The 24,677-nt window shown below is 46.8% G+C and overlaps 1 protein-coding gene across 11 annotated transcripts in view; it reads left to right on the plus strand.

Annotated features, from left to right (window-relative positions):
- NFYC (nuclear transcription factor Y subunit gamma) overlaps positions 1-20,354 on the plus strand; it is a 75,766-nt gene extending 55,412 nt beyond the window's left edge. For 10 of the 11 annotated variants that reach the window (XM_058679537.1, XM_058679500.1, XM_012928806.3 and 7 more), the window contains 6 exons: positions 1,946-2,041; positions 7,338-7,511; positions 11,877-12,035; positions 15,437-15,544; positions 18,601-18,660; positions 19,933-20,354. In XM_058679537.1, coding sequence (XP_058535520.1) covers positions 1,946-2,041; positions 7,338-7,511; positions 11,877-12,035; positions 15,437-15,544; positions 18,601-18,660; positions 19,933-20,052 — 717 coding nt within the window. In that variant the 3' untranslated portion in view covers positions 20,053-20,354. The remainder of the gene's footprint in view (positions 1-1,945; positions 2,042-7,337; positions 7,512-11,876; positions 12,036-15,436; positions 15,545-18,600; positions 18,661-19,932) is intronic. The other variant, XM_058679519.1, reaches the window with a different exon arrangement.
- The last annotated feature ends 4,323 nt before the right edge of the window (positions 20,355-24,677 follow it).

Genomic DNA, 24,677 nt, shown 5'->3' on the forward strand with positions numbered 1-24,677 from the left:
TGATGTATTCATGAAATAGATTACTGCTTCATAGTAAATAGAAGCAAGTGATAGCTTCATACAGTATGGATGGATCTCAAAAATATGTTAAGCAAAAAAAAAAACAGAGTGGAAAGTTATGTATTACACAATACTGTATTCTACTTGCCACCTGTGGTGACAGAAGTCAGAGTTGTGATTACCTCAAATTTAAGGGGATGAGGGACTTGAATGTTGACTGGAAAAAGTTAAAATGGAACTTCCTATATTCTTACCTGTGTGTTACACACCTGGGTGCTTGCAGTTTTCAGCATTCATCAGACTGTGTACTTAAGGTTTGTGTATTTTTTACTGAAGATGAGTTGTAACTTGGTAAAACATCAGCAATGAAAAGACAAAAATTCTAGAAAGAGCTGCTTAGCTGTTTCTAGAATAGAACATTTTGATGTATGGAGATGATTGTTTTCTTCTTTCCCCTTCATTTAGATAGCTTGAGTAGGTGACATCATCAAGAATGTGACACCATATTATACTCATCCTAAATGAGTCCTTGGCTGTCTTAATGTGTCCTGTTTTGGTTGGGAGGGTTTATTATCAAGCTGGTGGTTGGCAAGAAGGGTAGATTGGAGTTTTGTATTTCAGTGGCTTGGGGCCATCGCAGATACAAAGGAAGGAAAAACAGAAAATTTCCATCCCCTTCTGTTTGATGAGTCACTTTCTCTTAAGGTGTGGTATATAGCGGATAATAAAGATTTCTATGTGCTTATTTTCCCGCCAACATTTGATTATGAAAAATTTCAAATTTAAGCACACTTTACAGTGAATTTCTGTATACTTAGCCACCCAGCATTTGCTAGATTCATCCTGTTCCTTTACCTGTTAAATCATCCATTTTTTAAAAACTATTTATTTATTTTTATTGGAAAGGCAGATACACAGAGAGGAGGAGAGACAGAGAGGAAGATTTGTCTGATGGTTCACTTCCCAAGCGTCCACAACGGCTGGAGCTGAGCCAATTCGAAGCCAGGAGACAGGAGCTCTTCTGGTCTTCCACGCAGGTGCAGGGTCCCAAAGCTTTGGGCCATCCTCGACTGCTTTCCCAGGCCACGAGCAGGGAGCTGGGTGGGAAGCAGGGCTGCTGGGATTAGAACCGGCGCCCATATGGGATCCCGGGCGTGCAAGGCGAGGACTTTAACCACTACGCTGTGGCGCTGGGACCAAGTCATCTATTTTTGAGTACACTTCAAATGCCTGTCATTCACTAGAAGTCATTGTTTTTTCCTGCTTTTTTCTTTAAAAATTTCAGTAAAGTACACAAATCTTAAGTGTACACAACAAGTTGATTTTTAACAAAAATCTTTTATTATTCACAGGGAGTACCATGTTTCTAGAGAAAATTTTGTCAGCAAGTCTTAATTTCAGTGTCACTGGTGAGGTGACTCTTGTTGTCTCCCTCCCTATTCCCTGCCTATATTCCAGCAACCTCAGACTTCAGCATTCATGTCACATTTAACCAAATTCAGGCTGGGTTTATTGCTGCAGTTTTTGTGTATAAAAAGCAAAACTCACAGTCTTGCAGAAGCTAATACACATCCAGTGACCAGATTACAAATGCTTGTGAACAGAGACCAAAATATTATTTAGATCCTATGAAAGACTAAATACGTTTAAATAATAGCCCAAGCTTGCTATCCATGGAATGGCCAGATACTGCCAGTTGACATTACTTTATTTTACAGTGTAAGCTGCCTGAAGTATCTGTGTGTGTGTGTGTGTTTTGTTCTTGTCTGTCAAATGATTCTGATTTCTTACGTTTCTAAGAGTTTTGCTATGCTTATTTCAGCTAGACTTGGCCATAGGTATTTAATTTAACTTACAAGTTTTCTTATTTTACTTGGAAGATAGGAAGGCAGCTGAACTTGTTTTTCCCCAGGCTTACTTTTCACTCCATTTTTCTTTGTTACAGAGGAATGATATTGCCATGGCAATCACCAAATTTGATCAGTTTGATTTTCTCATTGACATCGTACCACGAGATGAACTGAAACCTCCAAAACGTCAGGTGAGCCAGAAAAGCGTTGCTGTTGCTGCTGCAAGAAGAGCACCTTGCATTCTCTTTTTCAGTTGTGGAGACTTTCAACTTGGTTCCTTTAGGATGCTATTTCAGTGAAAACTAAAGTTAAGTTATAGGCAGTATAGTGAAGCTCATTTAAAAATCTCGAGAAATCTGTCCAAGCTTTTAATCTAGGATAGAACATTTCCAGGGTGTTATAAGCTTCAGATATTTAGGAAACAGTCTCTCGTAGTGTCTGGGTGTGGATAGAACTTGTTTTCTCTTACTCTGTGTTGTGGGTTCTCTATGGAGTGTCCTGGTTGCACATTAGAATCACCTGTTGCTGTTTGATAATGCCAGTTCCACCCCATGTCCGCTGAATTGATTCTGTGATGGCGGCCCAGACGTTAGTGCTTCATAACACCCTCTAAATGTTTTTAATGTACAACCAAATTTGAAAACCTCCATTTAAACTGATTTCTAAGCAATCACAAGAGAATGGGTCTGTCTGCCCCTCTTTTTTGCCTGTCCCTCTCCAAAATGTGTGTCAGCTGGGTGTTGTATTTTTTCCCCAGAACCTTAAATACACATAACTGTTCATTGTAATTATAATAGACCCGTATCCTGTTGGTTGATTGTTTTAGGCACAAGGACTGTGTGACTCATTGAGTGTAGCAGAGACACTTGGAAAGTGGTGACAGAGATCTCACAGGTGGAGAACTGTGTGTTGATTTCCCTAGCAAATTATTTTATGGTATATTATACTTAGAAACAGAGTGATCTGTTGTCAGCCGCTCTCCCCGTGCTATTTTATTTAATAATCAGGCAGAGAAAGAAAGAAGGGGACATGGTTACTGACAGGTGCAATTGGGACCCTGCATGCGGGCCTCGGGATTAACAAGCCCTCTGTCATCTGCTAGAGCACCTCCATTCTTTCTGGGCAGTCTTTGCTACTGTAAACATCCTTGACTGGAAGCTGTAAGGTGTTCAGAGGAGCTTTCAGTCGGATGTTTACAGCGGCAGGCTGCCACAGTCGTCCCCAGCTGCGCATCATCACCTTTGAATCATTGCAGGTTTGTGCCCATGGGCTTGATTCCTTCTGTTGGGATGCTTCCAGTCCCAACAACAAGAATCAGACAAGTCTCTTTGTTCAAAGCAAATAACAACACACATCTGCTTCCGTGATCAGAATTTTTCACTCAGGTCTGTTGGAAGCTCTCTTTAAACTAGGCAACAAACTGTGTGATGAAATCAGGCCTTTTCCGCTCAGTATGCCTAACTCTTTATTCTCCGTGGGCTGCCTGCTGGATAGATAGGCTAGAAAGAAGGACCCTTTCCTGTTCCTTCCTCCTGAGCCCCCAATACCTCTGGCTGTTGGGGTGTCAGACAGCTGCTTATTCCATCCTTTCTGCACTCAAAGGACTGTTAGTTCCTTGGAAAAGGCATCGAGCTGAAGCAGCTCCTTGCCTGGATTCAGTTCTTTGTAGGTGTTCAAGCTATTGATTGGCATCCTATTCGGGGCAGCCACTGCCTGGGCTTTGAGAAGTTGAGAGTCCTGCAAACTGGCCTGAAATTCTAGGATAGCATTTTTTAATCCTCTGTGGACATCAAGTTTTCCCAAGCTCTAAATTGGCTGGCACCTCCCTAAAGTCCTTTAAAAGTGCCTACTCTCCAAAACTCACTCCTTCCAAAGGAGACAGCAGTTCATTCTTGGCTACTGAAATGAATGCACATTTTCGGTCTAGACTGGCTGCACCACATTGTAGCAATGTCCCTGAGATGTGATGCTGTTTATTGCCTGGCCCTGTGTCAATCTGAGCTTTTGAGAAGACTTCAAAAGCAAGCCCTCTTTTTGGGGATCACCACTGAAGCCAAGCAGATGCACTCTTTTGGATTGATCCAGTCCTGCAGGGGTTATTCTTAAATTTGGTGTGATCTCCTGTTTCTGGGAAAAGGAACTAACCTATAATACTGAGTTGTGGCTTTAAGGCCCTTCACTTTTCAGAGTTATTTGGGAGATATTTGTAAATTTCACTTGTTTTTTAGGAAGGCAGGTAAAGATTCTATTTGACTATAGAAAGTAGTTGAGGCCTGACTTCACTAAAGCTGAGTTGAAAGTTCCTACCCATTGTAGTGTCATTGTCTTCCACTCATTTCTTTAAATCATGATCATGCTCTTGCTTGCTCGAACTTCCCTAGCAGAATAGTGAGTGTTCATGATGCAGAAGGACTTCGGTATGTCTCTTTCTGTCACAGTGATTTCACAACAGTCATACTTGGTCCTCACAGCATATACCTAGGGACCTCTGCTTGGTACTCAATGTTCCAGATGTGCCTGGTTTATTCACAAACTGAGAAGATACAGTAAGCAAAAAGGAGAAACTCTTCACCTACCCTCACAGCTTTTGCCAAGAGATACTTAAAAGATTTGCTTTTAAAATAAAATAATTTTTATTTAGAAGGCAGAGTTGCAGAGAGAGAGAGAATCTTCCATGTGTTGGTTCACTCCTCAAATGGCTAAAATGGCCAGAGCTAGGCTGATCCAAAGCCAGGAGCCGGGAACTCCAATCTCTATCCAAGTCTACCACATAGGTAATGGGCCCAAGAATTTAACCTGTCTTCTGCTACTTTCCAAGGCCACAAGCAGGGAACTGGATTGGAAGTAGATACTGGCACTATAGTTGGAGGTGTAGCATGGCACTAACCACAAAACTTGCTTTTTGTCTAATAAAAAGGCTGCACTTGGGGCTAAATCAGCCTTACGTAGAAATAACTGGAGGCAGAAAAGTCCCAGGTCGAGGCGGGAAGTACAGATATGCCCTACTCCCTGAATTCAGAGAGGTGACTCTGGGGCTGTTGTTCCTCTGCGCCTCTCATCACCAAGGGCTTTTTTAAATTAGGACTGAACTTTAGTGATCTGTGTTTTTTATAAAGTAGGAAGGGGGTTCTCAGTGGAAAATGACTTCGTTGGACCTGTTGAAGCAGATTTGAAAAGAACAGTTGCTCACAGCTGCTTGGTTGAAGAGGTTATCACTATTTTGTCCCTACTGCAGGCTGACCTTTATTTATATGGTAAGATGATGTTGAAATGGATCTGATACTGTTAAGTTGCTCTGGAAATTTTGAGACCTAAATGAAAATGAAGGGGAATCTTCCTTTCTGATTCAGCAGTGTCAGGTTGAGGGTTAAAAACAATTTAGAAGTTTGTCTGTAAGCTGGCTAAGGCCCTCAGGAAACCCTGTCCTGCAGAGACCAAGATGTTCCAGAAGCTAAAGAGCAGCAGTGCTAGTTTTAGTGTCTGAGCTCTCCAGTCACTAGGCAAGCAAAAGAATACACACTCCCATTCTGCTGGGGCACCAGCTTCTGCCCATACCATGGCCATAGAAAAGAGTTTAGGGCTCTTTTCTCTTGGTGAAAGCTGTGGTTCAGGAGACTTTGTCCTGCCACCAGCTTGGATTGAAAGAAGTATCTCTGTCTTTCTGCCTGTCTGTATAAATTCATCCATCACTTGGCAAGCACCTCCTGTACTCCTTGAGTGCCTTTGTGGGAATGGGAGAGGGGCAGTAGGGAACGAGGGAGCTGGGCTTATGTTGCAGCAGCATAAGCAGTGAATTGGATGTGTGTAATAAGGGAAGTGCTGTCCACATGGCAGCCAGCTCATCTAGGCCAGCAGCGGATGTTGAGTGCCTCGTGAGAGGATGGACAGCAGAACAGATTGGACAACTCTTCTGGCTAAGCTTTGCAACAAGTGTCTGGGTCTGTGGTTGCACTAAGGTGCACTTGGCCAGCCAGTAGACCTTGAAAAGATATTCTCAACCCTGGTGCAGCAAAGCTGACATTGTCTCAGAACTGTCGGGAAACTTCAAGTAGTACACTTGGAGCATTCTTCCCCACATCGGGGTCTCTCAGGTGTCGTCATGATGACCCTCCCCCATCCCCAGTTTTTGGACCCATTCTCCCTCAGCAGACATAGGAGATTAAAAAAGAAAAGAACTAAAACCATTTGTCCCACCCACTTTCCTCCATAGTTCAACCCTCCTCACCCTAACCAGAGGTCCACATGGGTGTATATCCCTCTCAACTATGTAAACAATATTAAAAATAAAATAAAAATTATTTTTAAAAAAGGGAGCGGGAAGTGCTATGGAAACTTGGCCCAAGGTACCTAACCTAGTAAGGAGGTAGAGTCAGCAATATCTGGGAGCTTCACGGCAGGCAACAGGGCCTCTGTACCTTGGAGAAGTATGCTTTGTTCTTTCATGGGACCTGACAAACAGCCCACAGCAAGGAAATGAGTAAAATGAGCTTATATTTTTACTTTGGCAGCCAAAGTGGTTGTATGTGTTTGCTTTTTGTTGTTGTTGTTGTTGTCTCAGGCAAAATCTTTTGTCCGTGGGTCACAGATCTCTCCGGATCAGACGCCGATCTCTGTCCATGGTCAGGGGCTGACCAACCCCAGACCGTCCGGCCTGTAACCATGCCGTAGTGTGTGTAAACATCCTACACTCTCAGCTGTGAGCTCAAGGTGGCTGGGAGAGGGTTGTTTACTCCTTCTGCCATGGAAAACGTCAGCTGAAGAAGGAGCTTTCTCTTCGCTCGGCAAATCGAACAGCAGGTGGCTTCCCTAGTCAGCCAAGGCAGCACTCCAGCGGGGAGTTATCTGTCAGGGCCTCTGGGTTGTACTTTTTTGGCTAAGCAGGGCCAGATCCAAATATACCTCTGGATGGACAGGCTGTCCATGACACAGAGCTCTCAGTGTGCTGTGAAAACCAGGGTGCTTGTCTCCTGGGGCTCTGGGTTTTGATTCTGACACTGGAACCCAGGAGAAGGGCCATTTGCCTTCACCATGTCCCACACTCAGAAAGCAGTGGACTCGAAAAGAATGCTGCCTGTTTGGGAGTTGGGGCCACCTGAGAAACGTAATGTCTGGGTGATGTCTTCTCCACGTCCATAGTTATCACTGTCCTCAGAACATGGGCCCTTACAGCATTTTCTGATGAACACTGCTGGGGTGTGGTGTTTAGTTACGGTAATTATTTGCCCATTTGCAGTTCACACAGTGGTGATTACTCAGTACTTCAAAAAATTGGCTGTATGTTTTGTGAAGCCTACAGAATCTGTTATTTTTAGTTTGATTTAGCACAACTGGTCTCTTCAAATTCCCCTTTCCTTTGGCTCAAATGTGAACTGCTCAGCATTCAGGAGGCTAGTGCACATAGCCTGTATGGGGGAAGAGTGGAAATTCACTGTGGCAGCTGCTGACTCAGTTCTTTTCCTCTTACCTGCCTCTCCTTCCACCCCACAGGAGGAGGTGCGCCAGTCTGTGACGCCTGCCGAGCCTGTCCAGTACTACTTCACGCTGGCTCAGCAGCCCACAGCCGTCCAGGTCCAGGGCCAGCAGCAAGGCCAACAGACCACCAGCTCCACGACCACCATCCAGCCTGGGCAGATCATCATCGCACAACCTCAGCAGGGCCAGGTCTGTGAACTAGCTGCTGAGGGCACCCAGCTAGTGAGCAGTGGCTCAGAAGTTTGGGTTGTGGAAAGCTTGAGGGAACTTGATCATTATAGGGCACTGGATAAAAATCAGGAAACCTGGGCTTTTCCTAGACTCAACCCCTGAGCTGAAATATTACCCTAATCTCACTGGACCCTGTTCTCGTGATTCAATAGAGGAAGGTACATCGATCAAGATGTTCTCCCAGATCCCTGTGGGCTCAGAAATTTTAGAAGCAAAAAGATTCTGTCTGTTACCCTCATGAAGAATAATAAAGTCTCTATGGAAGGCACTTGGAGTGGACTCCTGTCCCACACTCTGTGTATCTTTTCAGAACTGAACTTTCTACCCTTGAAGGGAGAGGTGAGCAGCATTGCCTGCTTGCAAACCTCTCAGTCTTCTCGTCATCTCTCTTTCCCACCATATTTACTTTACAGTGGTAACCAGAAGATTCTGTCTTCCCACTATTACTGCTGAAAACAGTATTGTTCATATTTGTTGTCACGAAGCTGCAGAATCCAGATACTGTCAGTCAGCCATGTGTTTATTCATCAAACATCAACTGTCCTATTCTGTGAATTGGGCATGCAAGCATGAATAAAATTTCAAGGAATTCAGAAACTAACTTAAAATGCTAACCCCACCATGTGGGATGTGCAAAATTGTCTTAAATCTTAAAGATCAGGGGGTTAGAGGGAAACATATCAAAGGTAGTACCTAACAAAGATGTAATGGAGATGGTAGAAGAGGAAGTGGCTAAAGAAGGTTCCTGAAGAGAATAATAGAGAGTTTTAGTGGGCACAGTGGAAGTTAAGGTGAGAAACAGTACCAGGGTGATGGAAAGGCACAGTTAGCATCAGGAAGCATCCCAGTAGGTCAGAAAAAAATGGGCAGTGAAGCAGCCTGGATAGCCTTGTATATTCCAGCAAGGCAGTAAATTTGCCCCAAGAACAAAAAAATTGGAGTGGAGACTCTTTTTTCTTTATTTTAAAGATGTGTTTTGTTTGAAAGAGAGAGGGAGGCAGAGAGATATCTTCCGTTCACTGGTTCCTTCCCCAAATACCCAGTCTCCCATGTTGGTAGTGAGGGCCCAAGGACTTGGGCCATCTTCCTCTTGTTTCTCAGGTGCATTAGCAGGGAACTGGTTCAGAAATGGAGCAGCTGGAACTGAACTTGATGCCCACATTGGATGCTGGCATCACAGATGGTAGCTTATCTGGTTATCCCTCAACACTGGCCCCAATGGGCTGGAGGATTTAAACATGATTTTAGGATTTAGTCTTTGTTTATTCATTTATCCATATAACAAAAGTTTAAGATAGAGTACATGCTGTGTGCCATACACTGTGCTAGGTGAAGGGGCTCAAACATTAGTCCCTGCTGTAAGACATTCACTGTACCATGATGCCTCGGGGACTGTGTTTGGCTGATTCCTGTGTCTTTTCAGTGGTGAGAGTGTTGCCTGACAAAGGGCTGGCTCTGATTGGCAGATCATCCTAAGAAACCCATGGCTATTGTGTTCCAACAGCAGGGTACACCATACACAATTTGACAGCTGCCATGCTAACATAAGCCCTCATTTTCCTGGAATGATTTAGAAATACCTTGGAAATCCTCTTGGGAAAGTTGGGTTGTTATAGAACACTGATGAGTTGGCAGCATGCATTCTTTTTTTTTTTTTTTTTAAGTCAGAATTTCATCTCTTCTCTTCTGCCAACCCCGACCTGCTCAGCCTGGAGCTGATAAGGCTTGTGAGGATGGTGAAGTTGGTTTTCCTAGCATCTCCAAGCTGCTGCTGTTCTGTCTTGCTGCTTCAGAATTACTTTGTGCTATGTCGTGCTTGCCTCAGCCTGTAGTGACGGCTAGTGCAAGCTGAGTGCACGTGTCCTTTACAGTACGTAACACATACCAAGCCAGAGTTGAAGGAATGCATATTTTACTAAAACACGTCCTGTGTTTTAATGGCAAAGTTAGAAAATTACTTTTGGAGGTGGGGGGGATAGGCTGAGATCTGGTTTATGAATGGAAGAGAGGGACAGTGTGATAGCTCGATTGTCTAATCCTCACCCTTCAAGTGCCAGTATGCCATATGAGCATTGATTTTTTGTTTGTTTGTTTGTTTGTTTTAAGATTTTATTATTATTATTGGAAAGCCGGATATACAGAGAGGAGGAGAGACAGAAAGGAAGATCTTCCATCCGATGTTTCACTCCCCAAGTGAGCTGCAACGGGCCGGTGCATGCCGATCCAGTGCCGGGAACCAGGAACCTCTTCCGGGTCTCCCACGCGGGTGCAGGGTCCCAAAGCTTTGGGCCGTCCTCGACTGCTTTCCCAGGCCACAAGCAGGGAGCTGGATGGGAAGTGGAGCTGCCAGGATTAGAACCGGCGCCCATATGGGATCCCGGGGCGTTCAAGGCGAGGACTTTAGCCGCTAGGCCACGCCGCCGGGCCCATGGGCATTGATTTGTGTCCTGGCTGCTCCACTTCCCATCCAGCTCCCTACTTATGGCCTAGGAAAACAGTGACTATCCCAAAGCCTTGGGACCCTACACCTCTGTGAGAGACAGGAAAAGAATCTCCTGGCTCCTGGCTTTGGATCAGTCAGTTCCAGTCATTTTGGCCATTTGGGAAGTAACCAGCAGATGGAGAATCTTTCTGTCTCTCCTCTCTGTAAATCTACCTTTCCAATAACTTTTTTTTTTAAGGAAGGAAAATTGCCTATAGTCCTAGCCCATTACAAGAGCTTTTATTTAGAAATGTCACCTTTCTTCCTTACCCTAACCCAGTTTATATTCATTTCTACCAGTGGTTTCTTCTAGCGTAGATGGTAGAAACTCAAACATTTGGCCCATCTTGCACTGCTTTTCCCAAGCCATTAGCAGGTAGTTAAATCAGAAGTGGAACAGCAAGGACACCACCTGGTTCCTATATGGGATGCCAGTGTTTTAGGCAGCAGCTTTAGCAACTGTGCCACAATACTCGCCCCTGTTGAGGTGATTCTGAATTTGTAGTTGAGAGACCCATGAACAATTGGAGCAAGCTTTAGGTCCATCGCTACCTTCAAGTCAGATATGGGGAACTCACTGCTCTACTAAACTGTAAAGTTCCAACTAGATCAGAGTTGTGAGATTTGAAGGAATAATTGGTCCTTTGGGCAGTTCAGCTCTTCATCATCTCTAAAAAGAGTAAGGTTCTTAAAACTACAATCTATGAAGTATATGTGAGACACAGAATCTGCTCAGTCAGATGCATTCGATGAAAACTTCTTTGGTTTGATGCAATCATTTCTAGAAGGTTCAAGTTCTTGCTTTTTTTTTTAGATGTATTTTATGTATTATTTATTTTTATTGGAAAGTCAGATATACAGAGAAGAGGAGAGACAGAGGAAGAGCTTCCATCTATTGATTCAATCCCCAAGTGGCCACAATGGCCAGAGCTGAGCTGATCTGAAGCCAGGAACCCAGAGTCTCTCCCGGATCTCCCACGTGGGTGCAGGGTCCCAAGACTTTGGGCCATCCTCGACTGTTTTCCTAGACCACAGACGGAGTTGAATGGGAAGCTGGGCCACTGGATTAGAATTGGTGCCCATGTGAGATCCTGGTGCGTGCAAGGCAAAGACTAGTTGCTATGGTACCATGCCAGGCCCAAGTACTTGCATTTTTAAATTCTGTTAATTAGAGGTAGGCTCACTTAGATGTCCAGATGTTGGTGGTGTCTAGTGTCTTAATAGCATTTATGTCTGTATAGGAAGTCATACTGTGGTCCAGAGTGGTTGTATGGATATGAGTCACCATGCTGCATGAACAGGGATGAAAGCTGGTGCACCCTCAACCCAGCCTCAGAGACAAGCCTGTATGCTGTTTTTCCTCCCAGGGTCTTGCATGCCCAAGAAAGTGCCTTCGGACCCCAAACTTAGTAAATTTATACTGATCTCACTTTCCATTTAGTTTGCCCTTCAAATTCACCTGTTCCAGACTTGGCTTTGGGCATTTCTCAAGTGAGCTATCATGATTTTGATTTTGTCTGTACTGTGTGTGTCTTACCATATAGAAGGGACTGTGAAAAATTGTAACAAAGGAAACATAATTTATAGAATTAAGCATAGAAATTGTGGGATCTAGGGTGCATTGTGCACTAGGAGCCTAAAAATCAGGCTTATTTTTCCCATATTTCATTTTCAGGAATATCTTTCACAATGCTCTAACCCCAGAGGACTGTTAGTTGAGTCGTATTATCATTGTTAAGATGAAATGAATTTATCTGTTGATGCAGGGGGTTTGCTTCTAGGTAACTGCTTATTGTCAGTCTCTTGAAAATCCTGAGGTTTCTCTTGACTTTTCCTTCCAGACCACACCTGTGACAATGCAAGTTGGAGAAGGTCAACAGGTGCAGATTGTTCAGGCGCAGCCCCAGGGTCAAGCCCAGCAGGCCCAGAGTGGCACTGGACAGACCATGCAAGTGATGCAGCAGATCATCACCAACACAGGGGAGATCCAGCAGATTCCGGTAAGCTCTGTGGTAGAGGTTTGTGGGGCTCTCTTCACTGCTATGGAACAGGAAGTCCTTAAAGCTCTCCTGTATACATGCATGTGTGTGTGTTTGGCCTATATTCCCATGAGCCACTCCATCCCTGGGCTGTCTCACTGAGTTTATTCTCTGCTTTGCTTTGATCCAGGTTCAGGTTCACCACTATGGGACAGCTCCTCTCAATGTCCATTCCCCGTTTTTGCCCATGCAGAGAAATCATTGTAGCTGCTGTCCCATGCCAAGGCCTAAAAGGCCCAGTGAGGTAGTCCTGTCTTTGGATTAGCAGAGACTAAGAAGGAGGTGTATAGGGAAGGCCATAAATACACTTGTTGCATATTCATGAGTGAGTCCCAGTGGAGCTTGCATTAAAGTTTATTTTTGGCTTTCACTTACCCCTTCCTTCACTGTGGACTGCTACTTCCTGATTGCCTGGAGGGATTTCATTTCATAGATTTGTTGACTCTTCTACATGTTTTTTGTAAGAATGTCCTAACACTTCTAATCTATAAATTGGTCATTTTGCCATCAAAGATTGGAAAGTAAATGACATGTAATCCTTTTGTCTGCCTCTTGCTCTTTCTGTTGACAATGAAATATAGACAGGTATGAGAACTCACTTGGACCTCGTTATCACCTCTTCAGAAGCAAAAGTTCAAGAATTATCCTCAGCCCAGCTTTAGGAACCATTAAGTTTATCAAGTAACAGGCCAAGAGAAAGCTGAGGAAAGTGGTGTGTGCTTCACTGTGACGGTTTTTCTTTCGCTCACATGTGCATCCCTTCCAGGTGACTTAGTTTTGTCTTGCCTTGTTGTTAGGCTTACTAACCCCAATACCTCACTCTTAAATGTGAAGGTGCCAGGACAAGCTCTTGTAGCCAAGGAAGAGTTACCACCTTACAGTGACTATTTTTAACCCTCTGAGACTCAGAGCCTTAGGCCAAGTTTGTTATGGAACTCATAGTCTCAGCAACAGTGGTCTCCGAGACCTCTTACAAAATGCTGTGTGTCTGGACTTCTCCAGCAGCTCCCCAGAAAGAGCACAGAGAGATGACCTTCAGGAAGGAAGCTCTCCTTCTGTTTGGAAGCTGCAGCAGTAGGCTTATTAGCTGTGATTAGCACAAGAAATGACAAGAATCCCCACATTACTAGATGCCTTTCCCTAAACCCAAAAGAAAAGCTTACTGTTGTTCAGAAATGGCTGGGAACCATTTGGCTCATAGTTCCTCAATCGTATTTCTCTCCCCAGCTAGATAATTCAGAATGCCCATGGCTGCCAATATGTCTTTCCTTACTCGTGTGATCATCCAGTGATCCTTGGCTGGAGTACTGGTGACTCCTGGTTCCAGCCACTGTCAATCTTAGCAGATGAGGTTTCGTAAGTCTCCACTCAGCTCTCGTCTTCTCCACCAGCAGCTTCATGTTTTACTTGGAAGTTGAGTTACAGGATTTAAACAGAGACTTGAAGCTTGGCCCCACAGATTCCCAGCAGTGCTACTTGGCACATGCTCAGGAAAGAACTGACTGCAGGTCACAGTACTCATGCCCTGTCTGTTTGGGCTTTCATTATTATTTAGTATTATTCATTTTTATTTATTTGAAAGACAGAAATAGATGGACAGATCTTCCATCCCCTAAATACTCACCAACAGCTGGGGCTAGGCCAGGCCCAAGCCAGGATACAGAGTCTCATTCCAGGTTCCGATTTGGATGGCAAAGACCGGAACCAACACCTGCTACCTCAGGGTCACATTAGCAGGAAACCGGAGTTGATAGATCAGAGACTTGAACTTGGGACACTCCAGTAAGAGATGTGGGCATCCCAAGCAACATAGTAAGCACTATGCCAAACACACACCCTTGAATCAGGTTTTTGGTTTTTTTGAGTTATTTATTTGTATTGCAAAGGCAGATATACAGAGAGAAGGAGAGACAGAGAGGAAGATCTTTCGTCCGATGATTCACTCCACAAGCAGCCACAATGGCCGGAGCTGAGCTAATCCAAAGCCAGGATCCTTTTCTGGATCTCCCACGCAGGTGCAGGGTCCCAAAGCTTTGGGTCGTCCTCGACTGCTTTCCCAGGCCACAAGCAGGGAGCTAGATGTGAAACAGGGCCGCTGGGATTAGAACCGGCACTCATATGGGATCTCAGTGTATTCAAGGAGAAGACTTTAGCTGTTACACTATCGTGCTGAGCCTGATTCGGGTTTTTAAGAATTTGGTTTTTATACCTGTCTTTCTTGCTTCAAATAGGCATTCTGATATGATCTGTCAAGAACGCCAGGGTTTATTTTCTTGGTGGCTTACATCCTTTGAGGCTGGAAGTTTCAGAGAAATATTCAGAGTACACTGCCTGCAAGAGAACAACCTCATCCCATCAGCATTAAGCTCCTGAAGGCCAGGGAAGTTGGCCTCAGGAATCACTGCCCCCTTAAAACAAAGGCTGGACAGCCAGGGAGGATGATTTCTGGGCCCTGCAGATATAGAATAAACCTGCCTGTGTTCCCAGTACCCCCTTCACCCTCTGAATCCTGTGAATGTGTGCCATCTTCTTCCCTAGCTGCCCAGAGTCTCTGCCGAGCTGGTCCCTCTCCATTGTCGATGCATATCTTCTCATCGTGCCCTGGCTCAAGCACTAAGACTTTCATGGTATACTGGAGCGTTAAGAGCCTGAGTTAAGGCTTTTAGCACACAATTAAATGCAGCATGTGGTATTATTGTATTATCTGAGACTTAATCGTAAGCATGAGAGACTCTGAGGGCACTTTTGTAGCTTTGGTTTCCCATGATGGAGTTTTCTGTGAAAGGTTTATTGATTCTGCTTCCCCTTGGGAGATGTTTGGCCAGAAGCTGGTGCTGAACACTAAGGATCCTAGAAGTCCCACAGACCCCACTCAGTCCTGGCTCATGGGAACAACAATTCTAAGGCAGGTCCAGCTTTCCCTCCAAGTGCCAGGGCAATGGCATGGAATAGTGGCCATCTGCTTTGGCTCTTGGTGGACAATTATGGCCCTTCTGCAGTACTGGGGAGTGTGGAGATGGAGGGAAAAGAGGCCTGTGCTGAAGGAATGGGCGTTCTGATCACGTCAGAAATCTAAAATGATCCCCTCCATAAGCTGTGGGAACACAGCCTGAGCCAGTGACCGGAGAGCCCTGTGGCCATGCTGTGGCATGTGAGTCACCAGGTCTCCCATGAGTAGATCCTCCTCAGTGTTGTGTAACCTGTAGGGTATGGATGTTGTCGTCTTGCTTGTTTTCACTTGTGTTTCAAAGGACTTTTTAAAAGTAGGCTCCTTTGGAGGACCCAGAGGATTGGGGGTAGTCACCATCTGTTTCATGTGACACTTAGCCTCTTGTGGTCGTTTGGTCTCTGCCCTGCCTTAGGTGCAGCTGAATGCCGGCCAACTGCAGTATATCCGCTTAGCCCAGCCGGTCTCAGGCACCCAGGTCGTGCAGGGACAGATCCAGACACTTGCCACCAATGCTCAGCAGGTAGGTACTCTGGAGACCTGGGGCTGTAGCTGGCTTCTGCCTGGAGAGAGTACTAAGCACACAGTCCTCACCCCTATCCTGCCCCTCTTGCTCTGATGTGTACCCCAGGGACAGATGGGAGCTATTGAAAAGTGGAGCTTAACGTGTGTCTTTCTGCTGCTTCTGGAGGAGCAGAGAATCATGAGAGGCAGAGGAGCCTCAGGAGTAGCGTGGAGAAGCCTGTGGTGTTTAAGCATGTCACAGTGGAGGAAACATGTGATACTGCCTTGGCAGCAGACTCAGTCTCTCTTTTTTTGTTGTTTTGTGTTTTTTTTTTGTTTTCTTTTTTTAAAGATTTATTTATTTTATTACAGCCAGATATACACAGAGGAGGAGAGACAGAGAGGAAGATCTTCCATCTGATGATCCACTCCCCAAGTGAGCCGCAACGGCCCGATGCGCGCCGATCCAAAGCCAGGAACCAGGAACCTCTTCCAGATCTCCCACGCGGGTGCAGGGTCGCAAAGCCTTGGGCTGTCCTCAACTGCCTTCCCAGGCCACAAGCAGGGAGCTGGATGGGAAGTGGAGCTGCCGGGATTAGAACCGGCGCCCATATGGGATCCCGGGGCTTTCAAGGCGAGGACTTTAGCCGCTAGACCACGCCGCCGGGCCCTGTTTTGTTTTTAACATTTATTTTCACTTGAAAGGCAGATTTACAGAGAAGGAGAAACTGGATCTTCCATCCATTTCTTCATTCCCCAAATGGCTGCAACAGCCAGAGTTGGTCTGGTCCAGAGCCAGGTCCAGGAGCTTCTTTTGGGTGTCCCATGTGGGTGCAAGCATCTAAGGACTTGAGTCATCCTCCATTGCCTTCCCAGGCCATAATCAAGGAGCTGGATCAAAAGTAGACCAACTGGGTCTTAGACCGGTACCCCACTGGGATGCTAGCATTGCAGGTGGACAATTAGCCTAGTACACATGGTGCAGGTCCCTTGAGGCTCCATCGTTAAGCCCACACCTCCTCTGAGTCCCTAACCAGAACAGTTGTCCCCTCTGATGCTGAGGAGGCTGCTTCCCTGGACTCAAGGGGTGAGGGACATGGGAGACATTTGAAGAGGTTGCCAGTCTCTGGTCTAGGGGAGGCACTGTTAATGGATTCTTTTGCCTCAGACCCAAAAAAAGCAGCAATCGTTTAAGAGCTGGACCCGTCTGGCCCAGTTGCATTTCTGGTGATGTATCTATTGACAGGGGTGACAGAGCTGAGTTTGTAGAGCAGGTCTCCAAAGATCTCATTTGGGAAATATGAGGAGTGCACCATAAGCAGGGCTGCTGAGTTCCATGTAGCCTCTGGGGTCCTTAAAGGGCCATTTTCCCGCCCACACCGTGACGCTCCTAAGACTTGGGCTTTTGTGTGGGTTCCTGGGGTAACACACTGATTCCCTACGCAAGACTACTGACCCTCTTGGGGCCCATCCTCCTGCCCCATTTTTTTAAACCTTGTAAGATTTCTTCTTGGGATGCAAAAATATATATGTGACATAGGAGTAGGAGGAAATGAGAAGAAAGGGTTTTGGTTTTGCAGAGGTCAGTTTTGAGAACAGAACTAAAGCCAGAAAGCAGGAGACGGGTGGGGGGGGGAGAAGCAGGAAGAGGGTACTGGGAGCAGTTAAAACTCGCTAACAACTACATAATGGTGGCAACCGGGCAGGTAGTAAGTGCTCAGAAAATGTATGTTGAGTGAGTATTACAAACTTATGAAAAGTTTGTGTGGAATTAAGAGATGAGTTCATTTTGGTGCAAAAAAAATTTTTTTTGAAAACTATGCTTAGTTTTTGCATAAACACACATCTTCCAAGAACTTCCTAAAACTGTGGCTATAAGTGGATTTAATGGTGAATGAAACTCAGCTCTTCTGAACCGCAGTCCTATTTGGCCACAGGATATAGTTAGCCTTCCTGTCTTTAAGGAGCTCTTGCCATTGTCTCAGGCTCATTCATCTATTCTGCAGATATTTCTTTGTTACTGAAGAGTAGATTGTACTTGCAAGAAGGATAAGAAAAGAATATAGTTCCTTCCTAACTTGTAGACTGATAGAAAGGGAAGAAATGAAAATAAAGAATAAGAGTCAGGCTTTCATGAAGCCCCCTCACACCTGTCCCTTTCTTGTTCCTCACAGCCTTATAGGGAGGCCTGCAGGGGTTGCTTTTGGCCTCATAAGGACATTTGAGGACAGTCCTTACCTTGCAGGCTGAGCGAATGATTCCAGGACACAGTACCCAGAAGACTTTGCTAGTCAGATGTTCCATAGATAGACCCTCCAGTCTTTCTAATTCTCCAAGCTGGGTGCCTGGCAGTTGTCATTCGATGGTGCCGTTCTGCATGTCAGTAGATGTATTTTACAATCACCACATGGGATTTTAAATGCCTGTGATAATTGTTTTCCTTGTCTGTCCGCCACTCCCTCTCCCTCCACTCCCCCTTCTTCTTCCCCTTGCTTGGCCCAGAGAACTGCCGGTTGCCTCTCGGAAAAAAGTGCTTCATAGCTCTCCATGAGGACTGCCAGGGCCAAGGCCGCTTCTCCGCCAGGGTGTTTCATATTCCCGTCAGATAATCTGGGTGATAAGAGTTTGGTTTGCAGCCCACCTTCCAAAAATGGAAGAGACAGCTCACCACTCTGCCCAGTGTTCTGCACTTCACTGGCTCAAAGACAGACCCTAGGGTTTCTACTGAAACCAGAAATGATACACCTCCTCACATTAGTGTCTAGGAGTGAGGTGTTTTCTCTGAACCTCAGGCCTGGAGGTGAGTGGGGGTGGTAAGCAGGGACATGAAGAGAGGTGGGTGTGGGAGTCATCATTATGTACTTGGGGTTCTTGTGTACCTGTGGGGTGCAGGCTTCCTGTCCAGAGCGGCACTTCCTTTCCTATTCCTTGTGGGGCAGCGGTGCTGAGCCAGAGCCCACCGGGACACTGCATAGGCATCGCCATCTCCTTTGATCTTCATGACCTCCAGGGTGCTCAATGGCTGGGCAAGGTCCCATGACTGACATGCTTGCCCTGCTGTCTTAATTCCTACAGATCACACAGACAGAGGTCCAGCAAGGACAGCAGCAGTTCAGTCAGTTCACTGATGGACAGGTAGGCGGGGCAGGGCTGGGGGCCAAGGGGTTCTGGGTTAGGGTGGTTATGGCAGCTGCCCTATCCCTAACTAACAGTGAGTAGATGGAAATGGTTAAAACAAAAAGCACTTTTTATATATCAATTTTCAGCTAATTTTTGACATTCAGTGTGATTTGTAGATAAAGTCAAAAACTAGCTTTTAATCATAGCACCTGTCCTTTAGGTTTATAGACTGGTAGGAGTGAAAAATCTTGGATGTTGTATGGTCCTGATTATCATTTTACAGATGGGTAAACTGAGCCCTAAAGGAAAGTAGTGCCTTGTGCATGCACACTCAGGGCAGGACTGAACACAAAGACTCCTGTTTCCCTCTTCAGCAAGAATTTTTTCCCTTAAGCACTGACACTTTTAATGGCAGAGATTAGTGCAAATGCAAAGGAAACGTGCCTCCTTAAGTTCACTTGGTGCCCAGACTCCAGCAGTCGGGTTGGCACGCAAGGTAGGAATCTTCGCTCTTCCCCTGCTTCCCCTCAGTGTCGTCCCAGTGACAGGCTGACATTCCTAAACTTGCTCTCTGCCACCCAAAAGGGAGAAGAGCAGGTGTCAGAATCCTCCAGCACTGGCTGCTGGTCCTGCCTAACGAGCTCCTATGGTGCGGTCTTGACTTTAGTTTGGGGCCGGGGGAGGGGGACAGGCACCTGGGAAAGCAAATGGCCAGTTTGCCCTGACCTTCTTGTGTGGCTCTGTGGGCGTCTTCTCCGCCCCTTCTGGCCTGGGCTCTATTGCATTGCTGATACCAGGCCACCTTGTCAGCAAGTGCCCATCAGGGAGAGGCCTGTTCACTTTGACTTCAGAGGTTGGAGCCAGATACACTGAGGAATGGTGAGGAACGTCCTCCTGCCCCTCCCAGGGAGGCTCACCAAAGGTTGGGGAGCTCCTGGACTCCAAGCTGCCCCTTCAGTGCTTCGGGTTGCTTATGTTTGTCACAGAGGAGCAGCGCCTAGGGAGCTTGAGGCTGAGCTAACATCAGAGGAGAGCTCACACAATGAAAGCTGCAGGAAATGCAGCTCCCTGCCCGTGTCCCTGCCTACCACACCACTCTCCTCCCGCCAGGCTGCTGCCCCGTGTCTGTTGTTGCATAGCTCCTCCTCCCTCTGATGCTGAGCAGTGGGGAGGAAAGTGGGGAGAACTTTGAGGTACCTGGGGACCCCCGAACAGCTTGAGATCCCCAGGAAGCTGCATGCCCCTCTCCCAGAGCAGACCTCACTTTTCCCTTTCCACCCCTCACAGCAACTCTACCAGATCCAGCAAGTCACCATGCCCGCAGGCCAGGACCTCGCCCAGCCCATGTTCATCCAGTCGGCCAACCAGCCTTCGGACGGGCAGGCCCCCCAGGTGACCGGCGACTGAGGGCCTGAGCTGGCAAAGCCAAGGACACCTGACACCATTTTTGCCACCCAGCCCTGGGCGGTGGACACAGCCTCCCTCCCCAGAGGACCAGCAGACCTCAGCGCCTCCTGCAGGCTTAGGGCACTGGTGCACTACGCCCCACGCCTGGGGGCAGAAATCCTCCAACAGAGAAATGCAATATTTTTTATTTCCTGTTTTTCCATTGTTTTCTCTAAGGAATCAGTATTTCATTACGTTGAGCTGTGTGTCCAATGCTATGAAATGAAAATATTAAATAACATATTTATGGCATTTCTTGAAGACATATTTCTCCTTGGTTTCTTTTTTGGTTCTTACTGCCCCACTTCTTTGTGAGAGCAAATCTGGGGGTGGAAGCATTTTCTCACTCTTGGAACGGCCTCTGCTTCCCAGGTTTTGCCACCTGCTTGCCCTCAGTTTGAATTAGGTAGACGCGGGTAGCGTCTCTGATGAGCATTCCTGCCCCTGACCTCTGGGCATTCGCATCTGGAGGCCAGGGAAGCAGGCTTGCATTTGAGAGGTGAACTCATTCCCCATGGAGAGTGGGTGGATTCATTCCCACGTATTTCTTCACCAAGGACCCGAGGAGACTAGAACTTGGCGCACTTGCTGCCCCCTCCCTTTATTTTATATTTTACCTGCAATAAAAATTGTGCCAGTCTCTGCTGCATGGACTTCAAACTGCATGAAATGCAATAAACCTCATTTTAGATAACATAGAGTCTGGGTTTCTGTGTCCAGAGGCGTTCCTGGGTACACATGTTGGAGAAAGGCTCGAAGGGCGCTGTTATCCTCAGGGTGGGGGTCCGGCTAAGTGAGCTTACATTGCATGTGTGATCCACACTGAGTCCTCAGCTGGGTTTTTATAAAAGTGAACCCCATTAAAATACTGGCACCCTGACTGCACAGAGGTGCCTGCCAACCTGACTAAACTGGGCTGAGCTGTGTCCTGCTTGGCTGAGGCCAAGGGGGCATCTGTCATGGAGAAATCTGGCCCTGAACTGCAAAGGAGCAGCCGAGAAATCCTCCCAAGTCCTGCCTGGCACTCTGGGCACCTATAGTGGCCATGCCCATCACCGTGATATCTCTCAGAGAGGACAGCCTGGGCCAGCAAGTAAAAGTCTTCAATAGCCAGGCCTGCTTCCTGGTCTGTGAAATGGGAAAAGTAGAGATGCCACTTCTTCCTGTACCCTAAAGGCCAGGGCTGAGCCATCCTTGTGACAGGGAAAACAACCCGGTGCCAGGGAGAGGAGGTATTCATTTGCCATATAACCTGGACAGCTGCCCTATCTTGGGAACCATGTGGGGGGCTAGACTGGGTCAGTAGCCCATGACATCAGGTCTGAACCTGAGAGCTTTTATGGTTCCCTCATCATGTGTCCTCCCACTAGAAACCACGGAGTAAAGCGGGAGCAATGAGTAACACTCCTACCTGTGTTCTTTGTTCTTGCCAAGAGACGCCACGTAGCTTGGATCTATGTGCATGTCTTACCTAGATTCAGGTGTGGCCAACTGTGCCCTTTTTTCCCCAAATTGTTGGAGTGAAATGGTCCTCAATGCTGGCAGTTTCTAGAAGTACGTAGACATGACTTAAGTGTACCTTCATTGCTGTAAGAAAACCGACATGGTCTGGAATTAAAACAGCATAATGAAACAATACTTCAAAATGAGGAGAAATGGAATGGAGTAGAAAATCAGAATTACAGAAAACAAATCACAAGTACAGCCCCAGAGGTCTCCATAGATACTGGAATTATTTCACCTTGAGCTTCCTGGCAACTAAAGCAAGAGTAGTAAGATAAGGGCCTGGAAACACACTAAAGGAGGAAAAATTAACTAAGTATATGATACCCCTCCAGTATTACCAGGGTGGGTGAAACAGGCAACACAGTATGAGACCTCTTCAAGTCTCTTTCCTTGAACAGTGAGTGGTGCAGCCCCATGTGCTTAGAAATCCATGCATAGCTTGTTTTCTTGATATACAAGCACTGTAAAGTGGTATATCCTGTGATCCAGTTATCACTGATAGTGGTGTGCCTGCCCCCGTGCACAGGGAAGGCAGGAGAGAAGACATGTAAGCGGGGGGCAGGGGTATGCTGGGAGGAGAGGGACAGAAACCAGGGTGTCTGTCCAGCCCCCTTTGTTGCACTTTGCTGCTTCTCTAGACATGCCTGGGATTGCAGGACTCGCAGTGAGTCCCTGTTTCTTGTTTTTGGAGTGATTGCCATGGGTTGTGATTGGTAAGCCAACTGCCCAGCTGAGCACGTTCCCTTTAAATTGCCCTGCCAACAAGGCCCATCCCAGTGTAAACAAACCCTTTGGTGCAGCCCAAGACAGCCCCTATCTAATACCCAGCAAGATCCCCTTACATCCGGAGCGCTCGTTAAACATTTTTTTTCTAGCATTTGCAGCATCCGACCTCCTAATGATCTTCAGTGACCCTGCAGAGGAGACAGGAAGTTGGATCATGATACCTGTGTTACAGACAGAGGCATGGGAGGCCCAAGGTCACACCACAAATTAGGAAGCACAAGTGCTGGTCTCCTGACCCCATGCACATACATCGTGGCTCAGTGGCCATATGTGGTGTGTTTGTATGTTTCAGAAAAAAAAAATGTCTCCATGTACTCAGCCACCTTGAACCACTGGACCAGCCTTGCATATATGTGGAATAAATAAAGCAGTTGGTTCTCATCTGGGCACAGCTAAGGGCTGGACTAATTTTCCAGGAGGCTGGGATGTTTGGAGATTGGAGACCCCTGCTTGGGGGTAGTGTCCAGCCTTCTGGCTTTTTTGATGCTCAGATTTGCCAGGACCACAAGGGGGCAGCAGGCAGCTCTCTCCTGAGAATCTGGGAGGGGCCCTATCCCACTGGTCCTGATTTGAGACAGTTCTAGGAGCCAACAGGAGTATGTGAAGCCCCTTTCTCAATGGGTACCAGTTCCTTAGCCCCCTTCCTGCAAAGACCTTCCTTTGAAAGCAGGAGCTCCCCAGTGTGAGAGGGCTGGAAACGCCACCCTCTCCGCTTTCCAGACATCCAAGTTCATTCAAGGTCCTACAGATCTGTCCAGTCTGCCTTCCACCCCCTGCACTCTGCTCCTGTCACACCCAATTACTCTCTGGTTTCTGAACTCACCTCCATGTTTTCAGAATGTGCTGGCCCCAATTCCTGGAACACCCTTTTACTCCCTTTCTCACTTATTGATCTCCTATATATCCATCAAGGGCCAATTTAAATGGCCCTCGCTGAGAAATTTCCGATTCCTGAGGCAGAGTCAGGAAAGACTCTTTCATCCTCCCAGGCAACTTCTACAACCTCTGTTAGAGCTCACACCCACAGTCGGGTCCCACCTCGTGCGTGGTGGAGCCTTTAGACATGGTGACCGCAACTTTAAGAAGGCCAGATGGGCTGTAACCTCATGGAGTGCACATGGACAATTGGACTGGGGGTGTGAATGGGTGAGAGAAGAAACAATCCCAAATCAGGCTTTGAAGAAACCCCCTGGACCTCAGAATTTCCTGGTTTGAGTGGTCTGCCTCACAGGTGGGCCTCCATTAGGGTTATCACCACATGTTTAGAGCCCCAGCACCGTGCCTGGCACCAAGAGGGTAGCAGTTACTGAAGAGAGACGAAATGGCCCATGCCCTCCCCTGCAGTGTATCCCACACATGTGCCATCTGTGCCCATCAGCACACTCACACTTCTTCTGATCACAGTTTTGAGATCTAGCAATGTGCTAGGCAGGGCTGTTAGATGGAGATTGATCTTTTAAGGAAGTTCTGGGTTGGAAAGTATATTTTTTGAAGGATTGTTTTTATTAGAAAGGTAAATTACAGAGAGGAGAAACAGATCTTTCTGCTGGTTCACTCCCTAAGTGGCTGCAGTGACCAGAATTAAACCAATCTCAAGCCAGGAGCTTCTTCCAGGCCTTCCATGTGGCTACAGGCTGTGGCCATCCTCCACTGCTTTCCTAGGTCATAAGCAGGGAGCCGAATGGGAAGTGAAGCAGCCAGGACATGAACAAGTGCCCTTATGGGATGCCACGTTTGGAGGTTGAGGATTGTCCAGTTGAACCAATGTGCTGGTCCCCCGGAAAGTATATTCTTAAGCTTGGTACCTCAATGGATTCTCATGTTATCTCCACACCCTCATTAAGTAGGTATTATCCTCCCTTTTTCATAGGCAGACAGACTCAAAGAGGTAAGGGTGCTGCCTGGCAGCGGTGGGGCAACGGGGAGTGGTTGGACCAGATGCTCCATGCAGCCTTTCATCTGCAGTGGCCCACCCAGTGCAGTGCACACTTGGCTCTATGATTCTTTCCCTCCAGGGAATGTAAGCCCCCTTTCCCACCAACTCCGAGGCAGGGATCTTTGTCCCACAGCTCCAGCTGTCCACAGACCTCTACAAGGTGCCCTCTGACCTTCCAAAAGAATGGAAATCAAGAATCCATTCAAATGAACAACTTAGGCATGCCCCCTGCCCTCAAGGCCAGCAGGTGCCACTACCACAGCTCAGGAGGGGAAGGACCATAGCATGGCTAGCCTTCAGAAGGGAAGAACCTGAGCCAGGCCCCAGCTGGACCAGACTGGGCTCCCCTATTGGCTGC

This window comes from Ochotona princeps, chromosome 2, assembly GCF_030435755.1.
Source record: "Ochotona princeps isolate mOchPri1 chromosome 2, mOchPri1.hap1, whole genome shotgun sequence".
Taxonomy (NCBI): Eukaryota; Metazoa; Chordata; class Mammalia; order Lagomorpha; family Ochotonidae; genus Ochotona; species Ochotona princeps.